Below are 27,704 nucleotides of genomic sequence, written 5' to 3' on the forward strand. Positions count from 1 at the left end.
TGAAGTGCATGTCAGAGCATCATTTATTTTATTTGAACCTACAGCCTCCAAAAAGAACCCTCACAATATTCAAACTGTAACAGTCAAATGATGAGTACTCCCTGAAGTTTCCCATTTATCTGTGCGGAGCGGGCCCCGAGGTTTTGGCTCCCACTACAATCGCCTCTGAGCCAATGCGGTCGTCGATGAGCAGGGACACGGCGCCCTCTAGTTGTTTGGACGCCGCCAGTGCCACCACGGCCTTCTCTGTGGGGAAGCCCATCCTCTCCAGCTGCTGCAGCCTACAGCAGAGAGCAACAGGCTTTTGGTACTGTTTATTCATCCACAAATCTTTGTCTTTTTATCAATACAAGAACTACGATTACTACTACTACTGCCCCACTCCCAGTGTAACAGAGCCTCTAAACACATGGAAACTGGCATATAAACCTGCATAAGGCTACAGTACTTTTGCTGCACACTCAACTGGTCTATAAAACATGAGACACAGAAGAGGCAGTTCGTTATAGAGACAGACAATAGTGCTAATATCTGCATCAGAGATACTGCATCCATACATTATTTTTATTATATCTGAGGTAAATACATTGAAGAATTATACAAAGGTGAAAAATTGTAATGTCAGATGAATGGCATCACAGTCTAATCGTGAAAACAAAAAACATGCATATCATTGTGAAAGCTTTAGAAAATGTAGCACTGAAATGTAATTGTTTCCAAGAAAATTAAAGCTAAAAGGGAGTTGTTGGTTTTTTTGTCTGATAAGGCCACATTATTATTTTATTCTGAAAGTTTGACTTCATCAAGATGGTCACATATTTGAGGAGGTGTATGTGATAGGGCAAGTTGAATGAAAGAAATAGAAGGTTTGGTCATGGTCTTGATATTGTTTCATCTCTAGTGAAAAGTTCACTTGTCAACATGACTGAAATCTTGATATCTGCAAATACTTTTTATCAAGTCCCACAATAGCAAAATAAATATTGGATATCACCTAAACAAATCTATTCAGACTCTCCTTAATCAGCAATAATTAGCCACAGATGATGCACATGCACATCTGCTCACCTGAGAGACGACACAGAGGACTTGGGCAGCTCCACTTTAGCCTCTGCTGTGTTCAGGGCCTCGGCTGTAGGGTCAGGGCTGTGTGCAGACCCCAGGGGCCTCTCTCCGGCTCCGGGATGAGGACTGTCTGAGGCATCCTGCAGAGATGCCAGGATCCCTGCCCGGAGCATTTGGTCATCCAAGAGCTCGGCTTCAGTCAAACCATGAAACCTGTCCCACATGAGACCTGCTTCAGACTGTAACTGGTCTATGCCCCAGCTAGGGCCTGCCCCGGACTCTAACTGGTCTATATCCCATTCAGGACCTCCTCTGGACTCTAACTGGTCTATCCTCCAGCCAGGACCTCCTCTGGACTGTAAGCGGTCTAGCCCAGAGCTGGATCCAGAGGGTGGGTGAGGGTGAGAGGAGCTCACAGAAAAGCCGGGCTCTTGTCGGTGTAGTGCCTCAGAGTGTGGACTGTATCTGCCAAACAAATATGAGAATCTGAGCATTGCCAGGATATCATTTTTTTCACTTTTTTATGCAAAACATAATTTCAAAAAGTTTTTCAGAAATCTAAAACATTAATCCAAAATGATTTACATTCTACACACCAACTCAGCCATCACAGCCGTTTACTCCTCTGACGTTCTGCCTCCTTCAAAGTCCACCTGAGCTGAGCTACATTCTGATTGGTCCTAATTTGGTCCCAACTGGTTCAGAACACAGCAGCTAGGCACTGGCTTTAATACATGACAATACATCACCCTGTTTTAGCTTCCCTTCAGTGGCTCCCTGTGTGTTTTAGAATTGAAGACTTTACAGTTTACTTAGCCTCCCCCTTACCTATGGAGTAAGAAAGCTGTCAAAAATATTCGTGTGCATAAAATAGAAATCCGTGCGTATTTGGGAAATCCGTGCATATTTGGCTGTAGTTGCGCATAAAATAAATATTTGTAAACTCTTAAATGAGTCCAGTCGTACATAAAATATATTGTGTGTATTTTATCTATCAGAATATGAATTGAAAAATTACGACGTCATGAATTACAATCACGAAATGAAAATTTACGATTACGCTTTCATCAGTACGAATACGAATTCACAGACGGAACTTTACTGTCAAAAATATGTCATCACTTCACAGACATTATCCATCGAGCAGAAGAAACATCGATCAAGATCAAGACTGCGCATGCTCAAGTTTGTAGCAGAGGGTAAAAACAGAGTAATAGCACAAGAAGCTACAACAGCGACCAACAAGTGGGTTCATTAAAATCTATTGTAAAAATGTCTTGAATTCGGGAACCAAACGCTGCTGTATAATATTGTGTAGAAACACCTCCTTTGAACGGGAAATTGCACCTATATGTTAGATAACATAGTGGTAGCCAGTTGGCTAACATCCGACGTAACGTTCTCCCAGGGCTAATTAACAAATATCAGGTTCTCTGTAGGTTTAGATTAAAACATTCATGGCTCCAGCCACAGCGAGCATCAGTCAGTCTTCATCTCAGCTGCATTTCAGACATTGGGTTATACATGAGTTATAATGGGTTATAATTAGCAAATCCATCCACGTCACGGTGACGTTAAACTTACCGGTAAATAATGTATATATACCAAGGTGTTGCCTGTAGACACGAACATTAATTGTTGCTGGAAGCTGCATTAAAGTGTAATGTGGAACATTTCATTAGCTGTGACGTCTGTAACCAGGACAGTTTGGTGTTTGGTGTAAACTGGGACATTTCAGTGTCCCGAGGAACTTTTGGTGGCATTTCATGCGAGAAATGCAGCTGAAGGTTCAGACTGACTGATGCTCGCTGTGGCTGGAGCCGTGAATGTTTTAATCTAAACATACAGAGAACCTGATATTTGCTAATTAGCCCTGAGATAACGTTACGTCTGATGTTTCCAACTGGCTCCACTATGTTTTCTAACATATAGGTGCAAGTTCCCTTTCAAAGGAGGTATTTCTACACAATATTATACAGCAGCGTTCGGTTCCCGAATTCAAGACATTTTTACAATAGATTTGAATTAACCCATTTGTTGGTCGCTGTTGTAGCTTCTTGTGCTATTACTCTGTTTACCCTCTGCTACAAACTTGAGCATGCGCAGTCTTGATCTTGATCGATGTTTCTTCTGCTCGATGGATAATGTCTGTGAAGTGATGACATATTTTTGACAGTAAAGTTCCGTCTGTGAATTCGTATTCGTACTGATGAAAGCGTAATCGTAAATTTTCATTTCGTGATTGTAATTCATGACGTCGTAATTTTTCAATTCATATTCTGATAGATAAAATACACACAATATATTTTATGTACGACTGGACTCATTTAAGAGTTTACAAATATTTATTTTATGCGCAACTACAGCCAAATATGCACGGATTTCCCAAATACGCACGGATTTCTATTTTATGCGCATGAATATTTTTGACAGCTTTCTTACTCCATACTTACCTGTGTGAGGTAGAGTGTGTAGGGAGCTGGAGTCTGGAGGAGGAGGAGACATAAGACCATCCTGGGAGGTAGTGCACAGGGCTGAAGCCCTCCAGCTCCTGTAGTGCCCCAATGAAGGATGCACTGTCTGGTACTGCCATTAAGAAATATCTTCCTCAGATTATTCAGGGGAAATGGTTCCACTAGTAATGATTAGAAATGGTTATTTTCACTTCAAAAACAACTTTCGTTTTGTGTTCGTCTGTTCGTGCCTTTATTTAAATTTAAAGCATTTGTAATCTGGCACTGTTCATATAGTAACAGAGGCAGAGTAGCCAAAAAATGTTCCTGACTCATGGTTTGAAATCAGGTACAGGCCTTTGAGTGGTCCACTTTAAATGTAGGATACAGTTGTGTCCGATGCAGATGGCACAAAAGTGCAGGAGGGCGGGGGCCCCAGGCAGCAGCAGCAGAGCCAAGAGCAGGGCCATCCATGGCAGGAGCCACACAGGGACACATCTGAACACTCTCCTGCTCCTCACCTGAGAACATCACAGACACAGAAATAGAATACAGACTCAGGCCTGGTTGTACAGGGCTGTCAGTCAGGACAGATCTAAGGACAGTCAGTGTTTTTCAGTTTAAAAGTGGAAAATCTATATTTTTTGCAACTTAAAGTCCATATGACTGACTAGACTAGCAATTTCACTTGTTAGTGATTGCTAATTTTAGTGGAATTTATCATTTGAACATTGGCTAAAACCTAAATATTTTGTTAAATTAAGTTTTAAACTCCCAGAAAAACTCTTCCTTGTGCGTAGACTGTCTGCATTTTGGATGGAGTTTTCTCTGTGTTGATGACATAGGCAAAGGCATTCTGTTTTATAAGGCAAGGCTACTTCCTGTATTTGTATACTTTTCTTTTCATCTTTTCTTCACAAACTGTCTTCACTTACCTGATTTAAACCTATGATAAATATTGACCACAGACACTATAACACTAAACCAAGTGAAAATGAGAAAAACACAAAAAACATATGTCATAGTCATACGCACTTTAACTGTATACAGTGTTTTTGGAGCTTTCTCTACTGTTCGGAGTTCATTGGTTATAAACATAGTGTAAAAGGTTAATTTGCAGCTTTGTGGTCTAAAACAGTTTGAATGCTGACATCTTCAGTTAAACTAACTCTACTAAACAGTAAATCTCCAGTAGAGTTATTTTAAATTATGACATCTTCAAATCCTAGAACGTGAACACAACCTATAGTAATTATGGCAACAAGCCTCCATGAACATGCTTCACCTGTCTGCACTGCGCTGTGAAGAGGGCCAGCTGCACTGCTGAGTACCCACACACCCGGCTGGCATCACCCACGCCCACCCAGAGCACCAGACTGTAGGCACAGGGCAGGACAGCCCAGGAGAGTGCGGACAGAGAGAGGAAGGCCACAGTGCCCCAGCGCCGCTCCTGACACGGCCCTACCACCAGGAGGCAGCACAGATTCACCAGCAGAGAGGGGGCATCATCGTGGCTCAGTGCGTACAGGAACACATCTACAAGAAGAAAAGTACACACTCCACAATACAAGTTTGATAACAGTTGGAACAAACGCTATAGCAAATACTGCTAGATCACAACTAGGGCTAAGGTCTAAAGTGAGGCTATACACTTGCTATAAATTCTTAACAAAGACAAATCAAAAGAAGGACAAAAATCTGGATTAAATTGGCCCTATGTTCACCAAAAATTTGATCTGCAGAGGAATCCACATACCCCCAGAGAGAGTTTGCATATCACCAGATACCACAGTTTGAGAACCACTGCTGTACAAAAGAAGTAGTGCTTAGGTTCAAAAGACACTATGGGCACTATTTAGGCACTATTTCCATAGCAACTAACAATGTATAATAAAATATTCTTCTGCATCTTCTGCATGGTCTTCAAAATAGGAATCCACCGATCCAGCCTTTTCAGTTCCGATACTAATGCTGATACTATCTGCCAATTAAGTATCTGCCGAAACTCAATATTACACAATACCATCCCAGAGACTAAAATGAGCATTTGTTTTTTTAAACCAAATGGTAAAAGGTCACATTTTTCTATAGCACTTTTCCACCTTCAAGGCACTCAAATAGCTTTACAACAAGGAACCACTCACCCATTCACACAGACACTGTGGGCAAGGTGGGTTAAGTGTCTTGCCCAAGGACACAACAACAGCATTCATCTGTGGGTCAGTGGATCTGACCACTCAACCCATGATGTTTATGTCAAGACTGCCAACTAAACATAACATGAGACAAAACTGCTGTACAACCTGGTGTAAGTAAAAGTTCAACCATTATGATACTATCTGGACCGACTACCTCCAGCAAATAGTTTTTTGTTTTTTTTTTCATCAAATTATATGTCAAACCAGAATATCAGATCCAACCAGTTATTCAGGATCAGAGCAGATAAGCATCCCTACTTCAAAATGTTGCATGTTTGTGAATTTCAGCAATGTTATGTAAGTTTATGAGGACTTTTCCTACTGAAAAGATAAATGATTCTGTAAGACTCTGATTCTGTAAGACAGGTGAAGTGAACTGATTACAGAGAAGTGTAAAACTTTCAAAAGAGGCAGATGGTTGTGGTTACATCTTTAAAACAATTTAAAGATTTAATTGTAAATGAAACGTGAGAGATCAGAGATTATAATGTGGCTCTGGGAAAACAGATGTGCTTTTGGAACTTATTTCCCTTCACTAGAGGCAGCAAAACAGAAGTGTGCTTCCATCTGAGACACATTAGAACATTAGTGTATGAAATCTAACAGTGAACATGGGGCTTGTGCCATAACTTAGGATCCCCTTCAATAAACATATGTACTTCAACTTTGCCTGAAAATAAAACATGTTGTATTTTGCACTTTAAGAGTAGTGTTCTCAAAAGCCAAGAGTATTATGAGTGTGTGATTTGATCTTACCCCTAAACCTTGGTAGATTCCCTTCTGGTCCCAAACTAAGACTTGCTTGAATACCTCCTGCATGAACTGAGAGCATTACAACAACTAACAAAAATGTGCCCAAAAAGAAACCAGGGCGATTTGAACCAAACCAGCTGCATGTTGTCAAAATGCGAGAGATCATCGCTTGACATTAACTGTAGATTTCCAAAGCTCATATTTAATAAAACAGATTATTCTGATGAGTGAGGTTAAATGTGAGCACCATCCTAGTGTCTACACAGCACAGCCATCTGAGAGAAGCGCAAAGTCTTTACACAGCCTCGAATCTAGTGTGGTGACTTTTAGAAGGAAAAGAAAGTCAGAAACACGTTTACATCGTCCATCCTACATCCAGGGGCAGTTTGTTTGGCTCCTGAGCTGCTTCCGTATTGTGTCACGTGGTTGTGATTTATATGCGCAGTCTCTTAGAAGGCCAAGATAGAACACGGGTTCTGTTGCCGTGGTAAATGTGGCGGCCATCTTGTGAGTGGAGCAAGACCTAAATTCTGATTGAAAATATTCTAAAAACAGCCAGAAAATCCATTTAAGGGTTTAGATGGACACACCGATGTATTCGTGGTCCTAATAATGCAGGAAACGCTACTTATTTTAGGTTAAATATAAAAATTTATATTTACCCTGCTATGGTCTGTAAATGATGCAGAATTAAACTGTTTGTCCATTAATTCACCATATGAAGACAACTATCGGTCAGGATCGGTAGTTGAAAAATACTTTTTTTCATTTTTGGTAGAACTTGGACATTACATGAAATGCAAATATCGAAGTTTTAAAGGTAAAATTATAATAATAATTTTTAAAAAGCCCAGCTCTCTGTTAGTTTGTATGAGTATCTTGAGTAGAATTCTACACTCACAACATGTCTGCTAGAACGACTCTTTCTTTAGTAGAAGTTACCATAGCGACAGTATTTCTAGTTCCTTATTTATATCTCATTATGGATCTCATTGGTCGCTGCTGCTGCCTCGTCTCGCGATACTTCCTCCCGGGCTTCTATCTGTGCCGCGCCGCCGCTTTGTTCAGTCTCTGCGTACGACCACAGCAAAATGGCGTCTGCTCCAGGCAAGTCAAACTTAAGACTTTTCAATGGATATAAGAGCACTGTTGTGTGCTTTTTATAATGGGCCTTCATTTCGACGTTGGCATTACTTTTAACATGATTATTTTGCTGTAAATTAAAGCTACATGGTGTTCCCGGCGTTAGCACTTTAAGCACCGGTCTAGGCCCAAAGCCTCCAGCACCGGGCGTTTACGGTGACGAAGTTTTCTCGGTATTTTTGGATAATCGATAAATATTCTTAGATAGTTACGGTGTTTGCACGTTTTGATTTGTTCTTGGCTTTTATTTCCATTCGTTAATGACCTTTCTAAACATTAGCAGCTGTGAACTGTTGTTGGCCTACAAACGTGCAGTTAGCATAGCAGGACTGGCGCGCAAACCTTCTGTTGTGGCTCTTTTTTAACTGTTGCTGTTTCCTCACAGATTACAGCTCCTACAACCAGGCTGGTGCTCAGCAGGGGTAAGTGAGCCAGCTCAACACCAACGTGACGCTTTCACTTCTTTGAAGATGCACTTTGTAAAACTGTTTGTTTTTCAGATATGCCTCCTACAATGCACAGCCCTCACAAGGCTATGGGCAGTCTGCGCAGGTCAGTACAGCTCGATTTAGTTTTACACCATCACCATGTTGTACTGTGGTTGATGTTGTACTCATGCGCTGTTGTCTCCTCAGCAGGCCTATGGGCAGCAGCAGGGCTACAGCTCCTATGGTCAGCCCGCTGCAGCAGACAGCAGCTACAGCCAGGCCACTCCAGCCGCTGGAGGCTACGCTCAGCAGCAGCAGCAGCCTCAGCAGTATGGCTCTTCATATGGACAAGCTGCTTCAAGTGAGTCTAACATGTCTGTGGGAGCTCTGCTCTGGAGCATTTACTGACCATTGCCTTTGTCTGTGCTCACAGCAGGATACCCTGCAGCTCAGTCTACAACAGCTCATGGCTACTCCCAGTCTGCCCAGGGTTATGGGGCCAGTGGATATGACAGCACTTCTGCTGCTCCAGCTGCTACTCAGTCATACAGTTCTCAGTCTGGTTACTCTGCCCAGTCCACCTACCAGGGCTATGGTCAGCAGTCCGCCCCTGCTGCTCAGCAGAGGTATTTTTGGCAACAAGCATATTAATATTTCCCTGTTTTTCGCAAATTGAATTCTAATTGTGCAGTTACAGCGCCAATGGACAACCTGCCAATTACAACCAGAGCAGTTACTCCCAAACAGCGGCGTACAGCCAACAGCAGCCCGGGTATCAGGCCCAGCAGTCGGGCTATGGGCAGCAACAAGGAGGCTACCAGCAGCCAGCCCAGCAGCAGCAGGCTCCCCCTGCTTACGCCCAACAGAGCGCTGGCTCATATGGACAGCCTCCAGCCAACCAGTACAGCCAACAAGGAGGTCCAGCCAGCTACAACCAGGGCACTACAGTAAGCCTGCTCCCCTCTTCTAGGAAGAAATTAGATTATATGTAGAGATTGATCTATGTAAATGTGCCTTTTCCCTAGACAATTACCGCCAGGATGCACAGGGTGCAGGCTCTGGTTATGCAGGGCCTGATGGTTCCAGGTACCCTGGAGGTGATGGCAGGGGCCCGGGTAGGGATGGGTTTGACCGTGGAGGGATGATGCACAGAGGGCGCGGAGGCCGAGGCATGGGGTAAGTGATGCTCTGGAGTGTTAACCCACATGTTTCCTTCCAGGTCCTGCGGCCAAAGGGCAGGGCTGGGCCAAAACAAGTGCAGAATTTTAACTGATTACTCACCCATGGCTGATTTTGATGGTTTTGGTCAGTCCTGCCCAGTCCGGCCAGAGGTAAGAAGCCTGTGCAATATGAGTAGGTTACAAGGTTTGAGTCTGAAGGTTCTATGATAGGGCATGCACAATGCTGAGAGCTACTTGTAGTTAGGGGTCTGGTTATTCACACAATTTCACTAGTCTAATGGGTCTAATCTTTTGACAGTTTCTGAAGTAGTTTCCAAAATGTCCACATACTCTTTAACTTCACAAATTAAATCAGGTCAGTTATCCATATTTATTTGAAATTTGTCACCACAAAACGTAAACACAGTACATGACGGGAGCAAGAGTGACACAAGTGTTTGGATTCAACCCTTCATTATTTTTTAGCTCTTTTGGAGAATTTTTAAAGTTACACTCTTGGGTAAATATCCATGGTGTGTTTAAGAGTTAAATAACAGTTTTTGTGGAGTATGGAGTATTTTTCTATTTGCCACAATGACGTTGCACAAGTTTTCAAAATGACTGTGACTATGGGTCATTAAAATTGAATATTAGAATGAGTTGGTACCAGATGGCTTTGGAAGGGTTTTGGTTTGTTTGGTGTTACTGAAGTTTGAGCATTGCATGCTCCAGTTCAGCCATTCCATTGAATAGTAATAATACAATACAACAATAATTGGGTATACACTGTTAACCTAAAGGGAAGGACTCCACTATCCCTCACTTTCTGATATTTTCTGAGCTACCGTAGTTTAGAAATTGAGCTGAACAAGTTCCCAGGAAACATTAAATGTTGAATAGCAGAGCCCTGCCCAAGTACTTTAGAATTTTATAACATTATGTCAATGATACACTTTTTGGTAAATGTCCAGTGTCTGACAGAGAGCAAACTTTAGTGTCATCATAGATGGGATTGCTTTCCAACACTCAGACTATGTCTGTTAATTAAATCAATTTTTTATTTATTTTTTTACATTGAGTTGATTTCTCAGCTTGGGTCTTTTTAATCGAGAGGTCTACAGCCAGTCCTCTGTTCAGTTTTTTTCTGTCGAGTAGCAGTATTTAAAAGTCTATTGTTTATGTTCAGGAAATTAATATTGAAAGCCATTTTTGTTTTCAGTCAGCTAAAATTGAATCAGAAACTGCACGTAACCAATTAGATGGAGGGGGAAAAAATGAAGGCATATTGCCCAGCCTAACTTAGCGGTATAGTTTTCTGCTTCTTACAGCTCTTGGACAGCACCACTTTCACCAGCACCCAACATTATATCATATTTGTCTAAGTGGGAGACACACTTGGTCACATGCATAGTACACACATACACTAGAGTCAAACTGAAAAACCTCTAAGGCAGAAGAGTGACTTATTCTAGGGTAAATTCTTTCCATAAAGCTACTTTACACAGCCGAAAGATGGATCATGTGAACAAAGCCGTACTGTGCAGGAAACTGCAGCAGCAGCTAAACTGACATTTGTGATATTGCATCTGATCTGTTCATGTGAAACACAAGTCCAAGTCACTATAGTCATGCAATGTGTTTTGAGGACAACAGTAATGTCTTTATTCACATGACTCCTGGTGTCCAGGTGTAGTTTAGCTAGTGTTGGCACAGGTTTGTTTTGTGGGCATGTTGGGAGGGGTCCTGAATGTGTTTTAATTTTGTTGGTGTTTTGAAATACATTTTTAACATGCTTTGTCACATTTATACCGTACAGGTAACAGTGAGAGCCATTTAAAAGCATCTATTCTCTAAACACTATCTGTACTCAGTGCAGAGGCGCCAGCTTAAGCAGCAAGAGGGAGTAGAGCAAAGAAACGGGGATGCCTTTTTCAAGAACTCTGGAGTTTTTTTTTTTTCATATAAGCATGATGGGTATTATGCTATATGGTTTAATTTGTTCACATCCTGGTAAACTGTAATTGTTACTGGTATTTTAAACAAATGTTAAGGTGAATTATATTAATGTTTCCAATTTTGTACATTTTCTTTTCAACTGTTTTTATAAGTTCCAAACTGTTAAGTGACACTGTTGGGTATAGCTATGCATCTGCAAACCTTGTGCAAAGATGATTGTTTTTCCTTGTTACAATGAGTTGTCTTCTAACTTGTTCTGTTAACATACCAGTTACTATAGATGAGTAGATTCCCCCAGTTTACTTTGGGGAGTTGTTCTGTAAAATATTCCACATGTTTGCATTAACCCCTCAATCAAGCCACTTGCTCGAGCCATGGGGAGTGGCTGTAAAAGAGAATTCGCCTTCATATCTGCATTTATTCCCCTAACAGCGCTGGAGACAGAGGTGGCTTCAGTAAGCCTGGTGGTAAGTTGACGAGTTACACTGGTTAGTGCATTCAAAGCTTTAAACTAATGTGTCCAGTATCTGAGTATTCACTGGTTTTATAAATAATGGGAGTTCATGTTTCAATCCCCATTCACTTTGGGTATCTGGTACCATTCAGCCTGGTATTACGGTCAAGAGAATCTTTGAAGGGTTTTGACAGTTTGTTCTGGTTACGGTGTATTTTTATGCAAATCCTATCAGCCTTTATCTGGGTTTTTGTTTACACATCTTAGATTCAAACACTTGCAAAAGGGTTTGAGGTATTTTAATACAATGATGGTAATAGCAGTGTACCATAACATTTCATTTCAACATTCAAATATGGCTGACAGTATATGAGTGCCTATAAGTGATTTGATAGTGTTCCTCAGGTGTTTAAACATTTTTCTTGGTTCGGTCACTCATTTTTGTCTCATTTGTTCTCTCCTGCGGAACCACAGGACCCATGGGTGGCGATGGAGAGCGTGAGATGGGTATGTCAAATAGTTTCCACTGTTTAATGTTAAAGTTCATAAGTCTTGAGATTGAAATGGATGGACCGTTTTTCAGGCCGTCCTGAGGAGCAGGATGACTCTGAGAACAGCACAATCTATATCAAAGGACTCACTGAGAATGCCACTGTGGACGAGATGGCAGAGTTCTTCAAGCACGTCGGCCCAATCAGGGTAAAGAGGCTGTCTTATGGGCTTCTATGAGATGTTTTTGTTTTGTTTAATTTATTGCATATATCTGTACGTGCAGATGAACCGTCGACTTGGAAAGCCTGCAATTAATCTGTATGAAGACAAAGACACCGGGAAGCCAAAAGGAGATGCCACGCTGTCATATGAGGAGCCAGTCTGTGCAAAGGCAGCAGTGGAGTACTTTGATGGTATGTGCTTTTATATTGATTGACCTTTTCAGAAAAGCATTATGGACCCTTGAGCTCATTCATTGTTCTTTCAGGGAAAGAGTTCCAGGGCAGGAGACTGAACGTGTCTATGGCCCGTCGTAAGCCTACCATGGGAGGGATGAGAGGAGGAATGCCCATGCGCGATGGTATGATGGGCCGAGGAGGTTGGTACATGCAGATAAGTGCGTGTGTGAATAAGAGACGAGGGCATTCTGAACATGAACTTGTCTTCCACAGGTATGATGGGGCGCGGAGACAGAGGGGGGTTCGGCCCACGAGGAGGACCACGTGGAATGGGCCGAGGTGGACCAACCGGAGGCAACATGCAACAGAGGGCTGGAGACTGGGAGTGTCCAAACCCGTATGTCTGCCACTTTACATTATACATGCCAAATACTAGTCTACAGTAGAGCCTGGTGCTCTTGGCTATGGAGCTTTTAAAATGTGCTCATCTCATGGTTAATTCTAAGTGAGATACTTTGGCTTATCATACAAAGACCTTTTCCAACCATGGGGAAGAGCCACATGGAGAACTGATTTTGGTCTGCTCTTTCTTGCAGGGGTTGTGGAAACCAGAACTTTGCCTGGCGCATGGAGTGCAACCAGTGCAAGGCCCCTAAACCAGAAGGTCTTGGTGGAGGTCCTCCATTCCCCCCTGGTGGTGACAGAGGCAGAGGGGGGATGGGCATGCGTGGAGGCAGGGGAATGGATCGCGGAGGCCCAGCTGGAGGAGGACCAGGCGGCCCAGGCTTCCGCGGAGGCTGGGGAGGAGAACGTGGGGGCTTCAGGGGCAGAGGGGGAATGGACCGGGGAGGCTTCAGAGGTCGCGGGGGACCACCCATGGACCGGATGGGTGGCCGCGGAGGCAGAGGGATGGGCCCACCTGGAGGCAAGATGGACATGAGGTAAGGACACTTGTTTAGGGTCAAGTCTGAATTTGTACTGATCAAGTTCCCCAGTGTTTGTGTTTAAGCCATATTCATATTTTGTTTTTCTTTTTCCTTGTATTTTAGGGAGCACCGTCAGGAGCGCAGGGAGCGGCCCTACTGAAGTACTTGTTCCTCTTGAGGAATGATTTTTTTAGACACACTTTTATTTATGATTCCATGTGTCGTGGATAAAGTATCCTGTGAGGTTCATTCACCAACTTTTTTTAGTTTGCCCATGTAAATGCTTCAATCGTGTTTTCTGCATGTGTGTTGTCTTTATTTTTTTAATACTGTTCTCACAACGTACTGTCAAATGCGATATTTTTCATTATAGAACTCTCTCCCCTTTCCCAAGAAATGCTTACTTGTGTGAGAAATTTGGGAAATAAAATTTTACTCAATTGACTCTTGATTCTTGATATTTTTTCACATGATAACGTTTCATGTAGTTCATGCTGGCATTTGGAGTTTGGCCTCTAGAGGGCATCACGTTCTAGGCATAGACTTGGGTCCCCTCCTGTTCTTGAGCAGCAGATGACCTCATCAGCCCCCGTCCCTCCCTCTTTTCAAATCCAAACAGGCGCGCTCCTGTGGCTGGTTCAGGGAGTTCATGAGTTTGATTTAAAACTTCTGGACAGGGCGCCACATTTGGAGTTTTATTCCATCTTAATTATTAGTGGTTTTCAAATTCTAGAATGAGATACTTCCAGATGGGGGTTACAACACAAATCTGCACTTTAACAATAAGAATCTTAGCTGCCCCCATGTGTATTAAATATTACTGTTCTATAGATCAGTATCGTGAGGTCATCTGAAACCATATGAGAGCGCTCCGTTTGTTCCTCTGCCCTCGATCAGAGGCTGTGTGAAGCGTGCAAAAATGGGTGCATTGCAAAAGGAAAACGGCATATATTCTGTTCATGGGCTTAATCTTCGGTTATATGGCGCAGTTTTATGGACTGAAGACTGTTCATTTATTTAAACAAGGACAGTACACAGAAAACATTAAAGTCTGGAAGGTGCTCCCTAAGTCTAAGATTTTACTACAAGCTCCTTTCCATCTTCAGTCCTCGCGCAGGTACAAAATACATTAAAGAAACTCTTTACAATCTAACATTTCATTATTAACCATGTGTTCTTAACATAACCACTATGCAATTCATCATTAAACACTGAAAACAATCCAAATTAATTCATTTTAATTTGCATAAATACAAGATTCCAAATCATTATCTTCTAAAAAAAATCGTCATCAAAATTTAAAATATACATTTACTAAATTCATCAGTTTTATCCTCTTAAAAAACAATTTAAGTCAAACACAACACAATTACATGTACACAATACATGTGTAACACAATCAGTCAGAATGTTTAAATATTTGAAGAATCTTAATGACACGCCTGCCTGCTCCGTATGGCGAGTCTTTACTTTTCCTCCTCCTGAAACCTTCTGAGATTCCTTCACATGGGACGTATGTCCGCCCCTCCCTCCAGCCGTGGGCGTGAGCGCAGTGTGGCTCGGAGCGCACAGGGTTAAGTTGATCCTGATAATGGGATGTGGTGCTCTGAAGCGCAGCAGGTCGGGCACATTCTGCGGAGAGGCGGCGACATGGGCTGAACGTGTCCCAGCGAGCTGCTTTCAGACGCTCGCCATTCAACAATGAAAAGCCGCGGACAGAGCTCGGAAACCGTGACACGTGGATTTTTGTTCTGAACACAAGCATCACTCGGACATAGGGAGGACTAACCGGTCGTCTCGTGCCCTTGGAGCCGATTCTTCCCGTGGGATCTGAAAGTCTCCAGCAATGCGTGCGCTAACGGGGTTGGTACAGACATCCGGCATCCACGCGCAACGGCAGCTCCACATCACAGGCGCAGAGACGAGGCTATGCGGTAAGAAGATCCCCGCCATGGCTACGTCTACGCTGCTGTGTCCTTGCGAGTCGTTCGTGAAGCTCAGGGCTACATAGAGCGATCCCGTTGATACAGACAATATGGCTGATCAGAGCAACATCCAGTCGGCCGCCTCCAAGAGCATCAGGCCGTTTAAGTCCAGCGAGGAGTACCTGTACGCCATGAAGGAGGACCTCGCGGAGTGGCTCAACACGCTGTACGAGCTGGACGTGAGCGCGGACACCTTCATGGAGGGCCTGGAGACGGGCTGCGCGCTCTGTCGGCACGCCAACAACGTCAACCGCGCCGCGCACGACTTCCAGCTGGAATACCCGGAGGCTGCCCGCTCCATGAAGCTGCCTTCCAAGGATGTGGTGTTCCAGTCTAGAAACGTGATTCCCGGATCCTTTTTGGCGAGGGACAACGTGTCCAACTTCATCAGCTGGTGCAGACAGGAGCTCTGGATCAAGGACGTCCTCATGTTTGAAACCAATGACCTGGTGGAGAGGTGCAACGAGAAGAACTTCGTGTTGTGTCTGCTGGAGGTTGCTCGGAGAGGGTCCAAATTCGGGATGTTGGCGCCGATGTTGATCCAGCTGGAGGAGGAGATTGAGGAGGAGATCCGGGACCAGGAGAGTCTGAGGATGGAGGCCGAAGAGCCTGCGGTGGAGAGCCCGAAGAGCATGCCCCTGAGCCGGGTGGAGAGCAACCGGAGTACAGAGGAGCAGGCCGAGCCGGAGCCCTTCGTGTGGCCGCAGAAGAGAGTACTGTGTGACATGAGAAACCTGGACGAACTGGTGAGTGGGCGTCAAGAGCACTAAACACTGTTTGATCTCCACTACGTGTTGTCTAAACTACTTCTTGGCTTGTGGAGATGTTTCTTTGGCTGCAACTTTCTAATGTTAAAACACATTTTCAGTCTCTGGTTCTGGACTGATCTGGGGAGTGCTTTTGTCAGTTCTGATCTGTGGAATTAATCACAACATGTGCATTGGGTGATTAGATTATCCAGTTTGAGTAGTCACATTATCACTCAGTCTCAGGCCAGAAACTTCTTTCCCAGACCACAAAATGATTTGGCATTTCATTGTATCAAACTGGTAAAATCACGGGTAGAAGCCTCATTCTAAACGAGGTCTGAAGCAAAAAGACATAACAGTAATACAATTTAAGTTCATTGTATAAAAATATAGGCTGAGTGGCCTTAGAAGAAGTCTGCTCTGCGTATACTTTCAAAAGTACAATAAGCCTGTTGCTAAAGTGATGCAGTTAGTGAATACATCATTTTGTTACTTAAGTAGTAATATCTGATTAAATATCCACACACTCCGAGTCAGTGTCCTGAGTTTTCCAGTGTCTTCCACAGCGTCTCTCTCTGTAGGATGATCACGCTGTGGCAGTGGAAGCACATGTTTATGTTTGATTCTGAATGTGTAACTCCATATTTAGAATTATATTAATAGGCCTGAAAGATGAATCATGATCAAATCAAAATCTCTGTTTGAATGGCTACAGTGAGTGGATCATGTGGCTGAATACTTGGGCTTCCTGGATAATTTAGCACTTCAGATTCTTCTGTGTTCATTTGCAGGGAAGTGAATAGGGATTTTAAATTATATTCTTAATCTTCCTTAAAAAGTGCCACTTTTTCTTATCTCTAGAATTGACCCTTTTTTAGCTGTTTTTCTCTCTTCTTACTTGCTGCTTTTCTCCTGTACTCGAGTAACCCTCCTGTCACAGGATGTGTCCCTGTGCCTCAGGCTGAATGGAAACCTGCTGCTGCAGTAACATGTGTGAGCAGTGGTCAGACCTGACCCATACCTCAGCAGCCACATGTACAGCACTCCTGTAGAGTGTAGTGACAGGAGGGGGGGGGTTATAGTTGTCTGGGGTGTACTTCAAATGTGTGCTGTGAGCGGATGTTGCAGGAATAACACTCCTGTTATTGATGTGTTGGGTTGAGGAGGGTGATGCTGTGTGAGTGTGGCTTCAGAGAGCTGCTCTTCATAAAGGCCACTGGCTCAGTCTGGCAGCCAGGCTCCCATCTGCCCGCCCCAGGGCAGCTGCCCAAGTGCAAAGTGGTGAATAAATAGACAGGGGCCAAATGTTGCTTTTGAGAAGCTCTTCGAGCTCATAACTGTTATACAAACCCTTTTAGTTTGAGTCTAGAAGTTTAAACTACAGACTTAGCAGGTTTTATAGAGTTTAGGAGGCCAACACCCACATCAAACAGGGTATCTGCATGACTCTGCTGAGGACCTCACATGACCCAGTTAAGTGCAGCTTTGGAGATTTGTATATTAGAGAGAGGCTCATATATCAGGCCAATATTTGCTTTTTTTTGTAGCATTTTGGCTGTTGTTCTTAATGAATATTTAGGCACCTGATTCAGCTTCTGCTGGAGATTTAAGCATGTGCATAAAGCCCGTGTGAACACTTCAGTCCAAAGAGAGTAGTGTAAAAATGTGAGTGCACTGCTCCCTCCTCCAGTGTGGAGTAATTTGGGTGGGTGGGTTTATATTCAATTCAAATTGGATTATTTGGGGAAATGACCAAAATCGGCTCTACATATCAACTGAAAACATCGGCAGACGTCATTGGCCATTGTCTGCTCTGGATTCTAAATATTGTTATCGATATCAGCCATGGAAAAAAGCAAATTTTTATCATCTCTGTGCTGACGGTTAGATGGTTTGACTTGTTCCAGTTACAGATCATCTTTTCTCATTTAACACCTCTCCTGCTTAAAGCCTCATTAGTGTTGCTGTGGAACATCTCTGTCAGATTTGGGGCCCCTCCCAAAGACCCACACGCGCTCCACATGGCCTGCCCAGGGAGCGGGGGAGGACATTTTCACTTCATTTTCATCTTCACACAGTATCACCTTTGTTCTGCAGCTTTTTGTGGAGCTCCTGACCATGTTTCCACGCTGTCTGGTCCTCATATGACTCTGAGAAGCTTCTGGGCAAATAGAAGTGTCCACAGAGTTTGGCTCCAAAACTAAAAGCGCAACTGGATAATATTGCACAGAGCATTTATTTATGAAGCCTGCTCACAAACAAACTTAAAAAAAAAAGTAGATTTTTTTTTTTGTCATTACATATTTTATCAAGTGGCAAATCTATTGTGCTTATGTCTGCTATAGTTGATCTATGACATCTGTGTGAATTTAAATCACAATATTCATCCAAAACGATAAAAACAAGTGCGCTGACTTCTGCGTTAGAAATGGGAGCTGACACTGCAGTAAACATCATCACAACAAAGTGCTGCATGGCACGCTGTCACACTAGCAACCAGATTTTAAAAACATGTACCAAAATGACCACGTGACGTTGCCGAATCCTCAGAAAATAAAAAATGGAGATCACAAGTACGTCGCAGTGGGGTGGACCGGTAACGGTTAAAACAGAGTTACATCGTCTTGAATACAGGAGAATAAAAATGAGTCAAACATGCATGAATCACTTTAAACATAACTGTAGAGGCTAAAGGAGAAGGAAAAAAACTATAACATGACTTCAAGCTCTGAAATTCTATTTTTGCAGAATAGGTCTTAAGACAAGTGAATGAAGGAAGCTTTTAAAACCACTTTTGGGTCAATCCACGCCATTTCATCAAATTTCCAGAAAATCTCACACATCATGATTTTAAAAATTTTGTAAAAATTACCAGCTGGTCCCTTACTATCATGTACCAACCCTGTGAAATTTTAGTGATTTTCTATCATTACTTTTTAAGTTACAGCTCATTTAGTGAGGAGAGGATGTGTCCATTTACAGGCCCAAAATGCACGTCATTTTTTTTCTCGACCATTTTCACAGGTCGATATCTCTGTAAGTATCACACACAAAGGGCAGAAATTTTGTAGACTTGTACTCCTCTACTCTGTGTTCAAATAACATCTATCAGAAGTTTGGTATCTCAACTCAGTGTCATTTTATATCAACTTAAAAATGAAAAAAAAAAAAACTTGTTCATTTCCGTGGCGTAAAATGGGTTACGTGTGAGGGTCCTGTTAAAAACAAGAAAACGCAACATGGTCCAACATGGTGTTCAGTAGAAATTGAATGTTTGTATTGTTTATCTTCAGGAAATGCATTTTTAAAAAACGTTTGTATCTGTTTCAAACTCAGATTGATCAATAATGATGAATAAAAATAGTGATACATTTTTATTTAATTGACCAGCCCCATGCTTTTGTGAGGCTGGTAGAGAAATGGTAATTACAACAGGCACTCTCAACAGCTGTACTGCGTAATATTAAAACACTTGTTGGATTTTCTGTACTAACATGGATTTGCAGCAGGTCGTCAAGATGGATAGATCTGAGGACAGCCATAACAGCTCTGTAAATCCGCGCTCTCTTCAAGGTTAGCCCATAATATCCACTAATGAAGAGCTCCAAGCAGCTGGCTGTGAAACACTCATTATGTTGAGGAGGGCTGTTGTACCTGTAAACACAATCTACCTGTAAGCTCACATCACACTGGCTCTAGTAGATCAAACACTTAAATCTATCGTTTGATCAAAAGAAAAACAAACAATACTTGAGATATTAGTATTCTTGAGCCCAGCCCCCACCTGTGCTCCGGCTCGCCCTGCCCTCCTTGTGTTTACTGTCAATGGAATTATTCAAGAGACTGCCCTTTGCGCTCTGGCTGCTGTGTTGACTGGTTGGCAATTTTTTTTCAATTAAGATTTTGTCATTTTATAATTTCACATTTAAACCAGTGTGTGAGTGTTAACATTTGAGGAAAAAATAGAATATGCAGTGCTGAACTTGTACAAGGATCTCATGCATTTTAGAACATGTTTATAGACGTTTAAACTACAGGGTTAGCAGCGTTTACACAGAACAGGACCCCATAGAGACACGGGGAGAGCTTCTGACACACGGTGAGAGCTTCTGACACGCGGGGAGGGCTTCTGACACACGGGGAGAGCTTCTGACACGCGGGGAGGGCTTCTGACACACGGTGAGCTTCTGACACACGGTGAGAGCTTCTGACACACGGTGAGAGCTTCTGACACGCGGGGAGGGCTTCTGACACGCGGGGAGGGCTTCTGACACGCAGGGAGGGCTTCTGACACGCAGGGAGGGCTTCTGACACACGTGGAGAGCTTCTGACACACGGTGAGGGCTTCTGACACGCAGGGAGGGCTTCTGACACGCAGGGAGGGCTTCTGACACACGTGGAGGGCTTCTGACACGCAGGGAGGGCTTCTGACTGACACACGTGGAGAGCTTCTGACACGCAGGGAGGGCTTCTGACACGCAGGGAGGGCTTCTGACACACGTGGAGAGCTTCTGACACACGGTGAGGGCTTCTGACACGCGGGGAGGGCTTCTGACACGCGGGGAGGGCTTCTGACACACGGCGAGGGCTTCTGACACGCGGCGAGGGCTTCTGACACGCGGGGAGGGCTTCTGACACGCGGGGAGGGCTTCTGACACACGGCGAGGGCTTCTGACACGCGGGGAGGGCTTCTGACGGCTTCTGACACGGGGTGAGCTTCTGACACAGGGGGAGAGCTTCTGATGGCTTCTGACACACGGGGACGGTTTCTGACACACACGGGGACGACTTCTGACACACACGGGGACGGTTTCTGACACACACGGGGACGACTTCTGACACACACAGGGATGGCTTCTGACAGTTTCTGACACACGGGGACGGCTTCTGACAGTTTCTGACACGGGGAGGGCTTCTGACACACGGGGAGGGCTTCTGACACACAGACATTTCAGAACATGTTGGTAGAGGTCTAAACTACAGGGCTAGTTGCTTTTACTCAAAGTAAGACCCCATGGAGACAAGAAACATAATATTTGCATATAGGTGTGGACAGCGTATAGACCGGTCGGACCTGAATAGAGCACGTTTTAAATGATCAGGGGTGAAGGAGCTGCATTTTTCATGAGATCAATAGACTGTTAATCAGCTGCAGTGTCACAGGAGAGGTCACATGACAGCGGACACTTAGAGTCACTAATTACTAGGGCTGGGTATCATTAAGAATTTGCCGATACGATACATACCTCGATACATAGGCCACGATACCATACATATTTCAATACAGTGAACTTACAATTCGATACAATATATTTCAAATTGATTTGATACTGTTCAATAAAAATAAAGGCTAAATCATGTCTGTGATACTAAAAGTCTTTATTAAACCACGTCTTGTGCAAAGTGAATATGAAACAAAAACATTTTAATTATTAAAACTGTGAAAATGTGTCACATGCACTGCAAACAATTAAATCTAGCCAAGTTAAAATGACTTGAATTAAGAAAGTTTTATCATGATTTGAGTAAATTCCACTTGACAATTTTTTGTTAAAATATGAAAATACAACTTGCTACACTTAAAAAAAGAAAAACAACAACCCTTAAAATAAGAAATGAAATTGAATGTCGCCTGAATTTAGAAAAACAATTATTCCATTGGTAGAGTCGACTCAGATAAAGTCAAATGTTCTTAATTTTCATTTTAACCTTTTGCTGTGTGAATGAGTTTCCTTCCACTAAACAAACAACAAAACTGTAGCGCTGTAACAAAATAATTTAGTAAAATACACCCAAAATACTCAATACGCGATATAGCGATACAGCAGCTCACGATATCGATACTGTATCATTACATTAAACGATACGATATATCGATATTTCAATATTTTTGCACACCCCTACTAATTACACTCTATACAGGATCTGATCTGAGTTGTTTGTTTAGTGCTCATCGTGCGTGTTTGTGTGTATCTTGTCTGTAAAACTGCCAAGTACGATGAGAAGACAAGCAGACAAACAAGCAGAATCAAACCCGAAACCTGTCGGACCACTGTCCCGCCCACAGCAGGCTGCAGTGTAACGGACCAAAACCATTAAACTGCATGCTGGTGTGTGCTGGAGGCTCGTGTTGTTATGAGACTAACTCTTCAAACTCTATTTTTATACTAAGGAATAGCCTCAATACTCAATACTGATTCTGCTGCCATGAGATTAAAAATGTTTCCTTTTCTTATATGTGTCTAATCCTCAGTGGTCCAGGTAGGTTCCATAGTGGTCCATGGTCATGGTCTATGTGCTCTCAGGTTATGTTCACACTGCAGCCTGAAGTGACCCAAATCCGATTTTTTTTACCCCTATGTTCCTGTATCTGATCTTTTAATGACAGTCTGAACGACACAGATCCGATTTTTTCAAATGTGACCCAGGACACTTGGATATGTGCTCCTGAAACCAATACATATCTGATCTTTTGACTTCAGTCTGAACAGCCAAAGTGCATTCATCCACCTACACGTTATCAACAAGACACAAATGTACACAAACGTTCTTCACATCACCACTCACCACTCTCGGCTACGTCTCCACATCCACACGTTCCTTTCAACAGACACTGTCCCACAAAACACCACGACCAAAAACCTCGTCCTTCTCCTTCTCAATCTCCTCCTTAAAACAAGTAAGTTGTTCATGTTCTGGCTCTGGTACGAGAGGAACTTTAAAATCTCCAGGTGCTCGATGCTGCATCCATGTTTGGACAACTTCCGTAAACACAGAGCACGCTCGCTGAGGTTGACATCGTCGTGTCTCCAGTGCACATGTGGGACACTTTTGGGCTGTTTAATGTTCACACTGGAGATCACATACAAGTCGCATTTAATTGGAAATGTGAACAACCTCGCAAAAACATCGGATTTCACAAAAAAAAAATCTGAATTGAGCGTTAAGCCCTGCAGTCTGAACGTAGCTTTATAGACTCAAGATCATTCTAAAGACATTCAGACATAAACCTTTGCTGATTTTTTTTTAGTAAATGAGCATCTACTTTCACTACTAGTTAAGTATTAACATCTGATTTTCAATATTTTTTGGCAACTCTAGTGGAGGGACTGTAGTTTGTTATGGCTGCTGACCTAAAAGACTACATGTCCAAACACATTTTCTTGTCTGTATCTTATCCTGTGCAGTTGAATGCCTCTTCCAGTTATCCAGTTTTCTTCATTTTATTTTAGTACACCATCATTATAAATTGAAATAACATTAACAGCAATGAGCAAATCATTGTATAGATGAACAGATTCATCTGTCATCAGTGTGTTTGGTCCATTTGAAAGACCACACTGGTAATTATTGCAGACCAACAAGTGCTTGAGTTTAGATGCTCTTTGAAAACTCATCTCTTATTCATGGTGTGTGAACGCTCTGTCAGACCATCCAGCAGTGCCATTGATTATGTGTCAGTTTCATCCGAGCATTAGGCTGGGAGGGTGTGTGTGTGTGTGTGTGTGTGTGTGTGTGTGTGTGTGTGTGTGTGTGTGTGTGTGTGTGTGTGTGTGTGTGTGTGTGTGTGTGTGTGTGTGTGTGTGTGTGTGTGTGTGTGTGTGTCCTCTGGTCTGAGCTGTAGACTGACTGCACCATGGGGAGAGAGCTCAGGTTCCTCTGTCTGAAGAAGGGCTTAAAGGAACTATGTACCTGCACTCTTACAGTAAAAAAATAAAAATAAAAAATACTACAATCACAACTGAACCTGTGTCTCTAAAGCTTTAACCTGCACATAGAGACACAGCCAAGTTTATGTTCAGGCCTCATGTGAAAGCTCAGAACCTCCAGAATGAGCTGCAGAGGCTGCACTAGCACTGACTCATGACTGGTGCAGGTGCTGGGGTTTAGTGACCATTCAAATCAGAGAGATATTTTAGATTTAAACCAACTGAATTTCAGCTTTGAAACTGTCAACACAAATGAGAGAGTCATGTGAGGCTCATTCTGCTTTCTGATTGGATAATCGTTTTGAGAACCAACAAAACTAATTATATCATACAGAGAATGCAGAGGAGAGGGTCAGAGGAGTGTGTGAGTGAGTGTGTGTGTAAGGCTGATCTGAGCTCATGTGGCTCATTTGATCAGGAGGCATTTGTGTTGTTATTGTGTCTAAAAAGTTAAGCATTTTAATTTCATTTTGAAAAACCCTCTCATTTTGCACACACTTGGTCTGTGGATGTTTGGAAAAAAGTCTTGTATTTGTGTATTTAGGCAGAAGAGTGAAAAACTATAAATGGCTGCATGATAGCATTTAGAAGAATTTTAGGATTTGCCATTTAACAGTCAAAATGCATGGTTTAAAGTTTAAAGTTCAACTTTAAAATGCATTTCTACCATGTTAGCCATAGTTAGTTAAACTCGACGGTGTTGATTTTTGTGTGTGTGTGTGTTTGTGTGATCTGATCGGGTTTGGCCACAGTCCTGTCCTCTGTGCAGGCTAACCTTTGTGTGTGTGTGCATAGGGCGAGCATAATGTCTCCTTCCTCCATCATTAAACCTCAATCACAATGTCCTCAGGCTAGTGTGGCTGAGAGAGCTGTATGGAGGGCACCTACTGACCCACTGACCCCAGTGTGTCACAGGAGGGAGCACAGAGGGGCTGGGGGAACCCATGGGAGATGAGCTGAGGATGTGGATATGAAGGCGTATGAAGGTGTATAGTGCAGTGTGTGTATAGTACGGTGTGTATAGTGAGGTGTGTGTAGTGAAGTGGATAGTGTGGTTTGAATAGTGCGGTGTGTGTAGTGGGGTGTTTGTATTGCAGTCTGTATATAGTACGGTGTGTGTATAATGAGGTGTGAGTAGTGATGTGAATAGTGAGGTGTGTGTATAGTATGGTGTGTGTGTGTATAGTGTGGTGTGTGTTTATAGTGCGGTGTATAGTGAGGTGTGTGTATAGTGCAGTGTGTGTGTATAGTGCGGTGTGTGTCTGTATAGTGTGAGGTGTGTGTGTATAGTGCGGTGTGTGTGTGTATGATGTGTGTATAGTGTGAGGTGTGTGTGTATGGCGTGGTATAGTGGGTGTATATAGTGCGGTGTGTGCATAGTGTGGTGTGGATCGTGGTGTGTGTGTAGTGCGGTGTATATAGTGCGGTGTGTGGTGTATGGTGCAGTGTGTGTATAGTGTGTGTGTATAGTGTGTGTGTATAGTGTGTGTGTATAGTGTGAGGGGAGGTGCAGAGGACGGAGGATGATGGATAGACATAATAAGACAATGATTCAATTCAGGAATCCACCAATACCAATACTGATATCAGAGTGATGTGGAGGCTGTACTAAACTGTTGGGCTGAGTCCAAATAAAAGCTTTACCTCTTAGTCTATGTTCTCTCACTGTGGTTCAGTCCTGGTTTAGTTCTTTTCCTTCTCTCACTTATGGTCCCTGGTTCAGTTCTGGTTGAGTCCTGGTTTATAGATCTCTGTTCCTACCTTCACCTATGGTCCTTATCTTTGGGTAGGTCATGCATGATGCCACATAGTACTGGAAATCGCAGTGTCCACTGGACGCAGCACATACTCACTTTTGGACTGTTTTTGTCCAGACAGCTGTAGTTTTACCTTGTTTGAATTACAGTTGCAGAAACAGTCTAGGATCAGTACACAATGTCATTAAAACAGCATAGTTTAGCAGCAAAAAAGGCTGATTCAGTGTTTAGTTGCACTTTAAAAGGCCCATTACTGAGAATGTGCTTTCTGCCAGTTCATTATCTATAAGGTGGTTTTAAAATATGACCGTGCCAGAGTCATTCTAGTCACAACTGTAAGTGCTGCAATAAACAACTGACAAAGCTCCTCTTCATATCCTGTCTGCGTGGGCTCTTATTCTGTCTCAAACCCCTGAGACATAAAGACATTTAGTTCTCAAGAAAGACATTAGAACAGCGCAGTAATTGCCTTCGCAGGATTAAACCCCCCACCTTCTAATTTGACGAACATGTCAGTGTCCTGGGCTACAACAGCAGAGCACCCACCATCTGCACTGGCACCCATCGCCCTCTCATCCACCCCCCCCACTCTCCTGCTGCAGAGTGTGTTCAGTGTTGTTCCTCAGTGGAGTGGAAGATCAGACATGAATAGCCTGCCCAGCCTGTTGTACGTCCTTTTTATTACAGAGCGTGTCTCTATAATGGTGAGTTATCTAAGCCAGCGTGGTACGGTTCACTTCATGCTGGCACACTTTCATTCTGTGGGTCAGAATAAGCCCACTGCACCAACCCACTGGACCAGCCCTCCGCCCGCTTCACCAGTGTCAGGCTGAAAGAGGGACGACCTGTGGAGGAGATGGGGCTGTTTATATTTTCGGGGCCTTGTTCAATATATCCTCATTTTAATGAGGGCCCCAAGGAATAGCACACTTATTATCCCATAGAGTTTTGGGGACCCCCTAGTTACCGGTGAGGCTCTATGTAATTGTGTTTTATGTTAGAATTCTCCACAGGAGTGACTGTAATCATACATGTCACTGTTGAATGCACACTAGTCAGATCTAGTCAGATAAAAAAGAAAATCAGAATAACATGAAATATTGTATCTGTTAAAGGGAGGACGTTTGGAACTATTGTACAGAAGACCTAAAACTGTGCACCACTTTGTTCCACTTAAAAAAAAAAGAACAGTAAGTGATACTTACTCTGTGCTATAGTACTTTTCTGTATTGCTATTGGCTTGTTTGTTCCTTTTGCTTTTGAATATGAACTGGTTTCAAGATGATGCTCTGACAAAGGAATAATAAATAAAATAAAGGCAGAATAAACTCCAGCTTCAGCCTCCACCCTTTCAGTCTGTGTATGTTAAATATGACTGTCTGTGGAATAATGTCAGTATAATAATAATAATAATAATCAATCAGTCCAATACAAAGAGTTGTAATTGTCTATTAATGTCAAAAGAAATACGTCAGTTATTAACAAAAGGTTAGATTTCATAAAGCTGTGCCCTAAATGAAGCCAATTATGATTCATACAATGCCTTTGAAATATGTTTGACCTTTGAAATTTCAAATGAACACTAAAGATACTGCACTTCCTCCCGAAGTGTAATTTGGTTTCAGATTTCAGCTGTTCTTCCTTCTTCTGAACTGTATGTGGTCTGCACTGTAACTGGATTAATCACTGACTCACCAGAGTTTTAACCTGCAGACTGAGACACACACATGTTTCCTCTTTCTCAGTAAATGGACAGACCTCATGTGAAAGCTCACAACCTCAGAACCTTCAGAATTTCCTCCTGGAGCTGCAGAGGCTGCACTAGCACTGAGCCATGATTGGCTGCAGGAGCTGGGGGTAGTGACCATTCAGATCAGAGACATTTTAGGTGAGAGACTCATGTAAGGCTAGTAGTAGTTTCTGCAGCAAATATTTCAGTGCTTTAACTTAAGTAATAATTTGACTGAGCTACTTCTACTTGTACTGGATTAATATTTGACCTGCTGTGTCTTTTATTTTTACTGAAGTAATAAAATGCAGTACTTTGACCAGCTCTGTAAGTGGGTCAGTGCGTCTCT

General features: G+C 42.8%; 3 protein-coding genes across 3 annotated transcripts in view; 2 read left to right on the forward strand and 1 right to left on the reverse strand.

Moving 5' to 3' along the window:
- Window positions 1–6,887, reverse strand: rhbdd3 (rhomboid domain containing 3). The gene is made up of 6 exons (XM_020938385.2): window positions 6,473–6,887; window positions 4,804–5,054; window positions 3,907–4,039; window positions 3,519–3,645; window positions 1,069–1,530; window positions 1–281 (listed from the first exon to the last, which is right to left on the reverse strand). Exons 1-6 carry the CDS (start codon window positions 6,633–6,635, stop codon window positions 116–118), a joined length of 1,302 nt encoding a protein of 433 aa, XP_020794044.1. The 5' UTR covers window positions 6,636–6,887; the 3' UTR covers window positions 1–115.
- A 637-nt stretch (window positions 6,888–7,524) lies between these two features.
- ewsr1b (EWS RNA-binding protein 1b) lies at window positions 7,525–13,870 on the forward strand. The gene is made up of 15 exons (XM_055161678.1): window positions 7,525–7,576; window positions 7,998–8,034; window positions 8,113–8,164; window positions 8,248–8,401; window positions 8,474–8,666; window positions 8,732–8,991; window positions 9,066–9,216; window positions 11,589–11,623; window positions 12,085–12,117; window positions 12,194–12,309; window positions 12,386–12,515; window positions 12,590–12,700; window positions 12,774–12,897; window positions 13,097–13,441; window positions 13,550–13,870. The coding sequence occupies exons 1-15, from the start codon at window positions 7,561–7,563 to the stop codon at window positions 13,584–13,586; spliced, it is 1,794 nt and encodes a 597-aa protein (XP_055017653.1). The 5' UTR covers window positions 7,525–7,560; the 3' UTR covers window positions 13,587–13,870.
- A 1,195-nt stretch (window positions 13,871–15,065) lies between these two features.
- Window positions 15,066–27,704, forward strand: part of gas2l1 (growth arrest-specific 2 like 1) — a 58,627-nt gene continuing 45,988 nt past the window's right edge. Inside the window, exon 1 of the mRNA XM_055161459.1 lies at window positions 15,066–16,157. Coding sequence (XP_055017434.1) covers window positions 15,462–16,157 — 696 coding nt within the window. The 5' untranslated portion in view covers window positions 15,066–15,461. The remainder of the gene's footprint in view (window positions 16,158–27,704) is intronic.

Source organism: Boleophthalmus pectinirostris, unplaced genomic scaffold (genome assembly GCF_026225935.1).
Source record: "Boleophthalmus pectinirostris isolate CB_2022bp ecotype Guang Dong unplaced genomic scaffold, ASM2622593v1 HiC_scaffold_4, whole genome shotgun sequence".
NCBI lineage: Eukaryota > Metazoa > Chordata > Actinopteri > Gobiiformes > Gobiidae > Boleophthalmus > Boleophthalmus pectinirostris.

Coding starts and splice junctions, on each gene's coding strand:
- rhbdd3 (XM_020938385.2), bottom strand. CDS start 6,635: ATGATCTCTCGCATTTTGACAACATGCAGCTGGTTTGGTTCAAATCGC. Junction 4,040..4,803: donor TCACAGCGCAGTGCAGACAG/GTGAAGCATGTT, acceptor TGATGTTCTCAG/GTGAGGAGCAGGAGAGTGTT. Junction 282..1,068: donor TCCTCTGTGTCGTCTCTCAG/GTGAGCAGATGT, acceptor TCTCTGCTGTAG/GCTGCAGCAGCTGGAGAGGA.
- ewsr1b (XM_055161678.1), top strand. Junction 11,624..12,084: donor TGGCTTCAGTAAGCCTGGTG/GTAAGTTGACGA, acceptor GCGGAACCACAG/GACCCATGGGTGGCGATGGA. Junction 12,516..12,589: donor AGCAGTGGAGTACTTTGATG/GTATGTGCTTTT, acceptor TTGTTCTTTCAG/GGAAAGAGTTCCAGGGCAGG.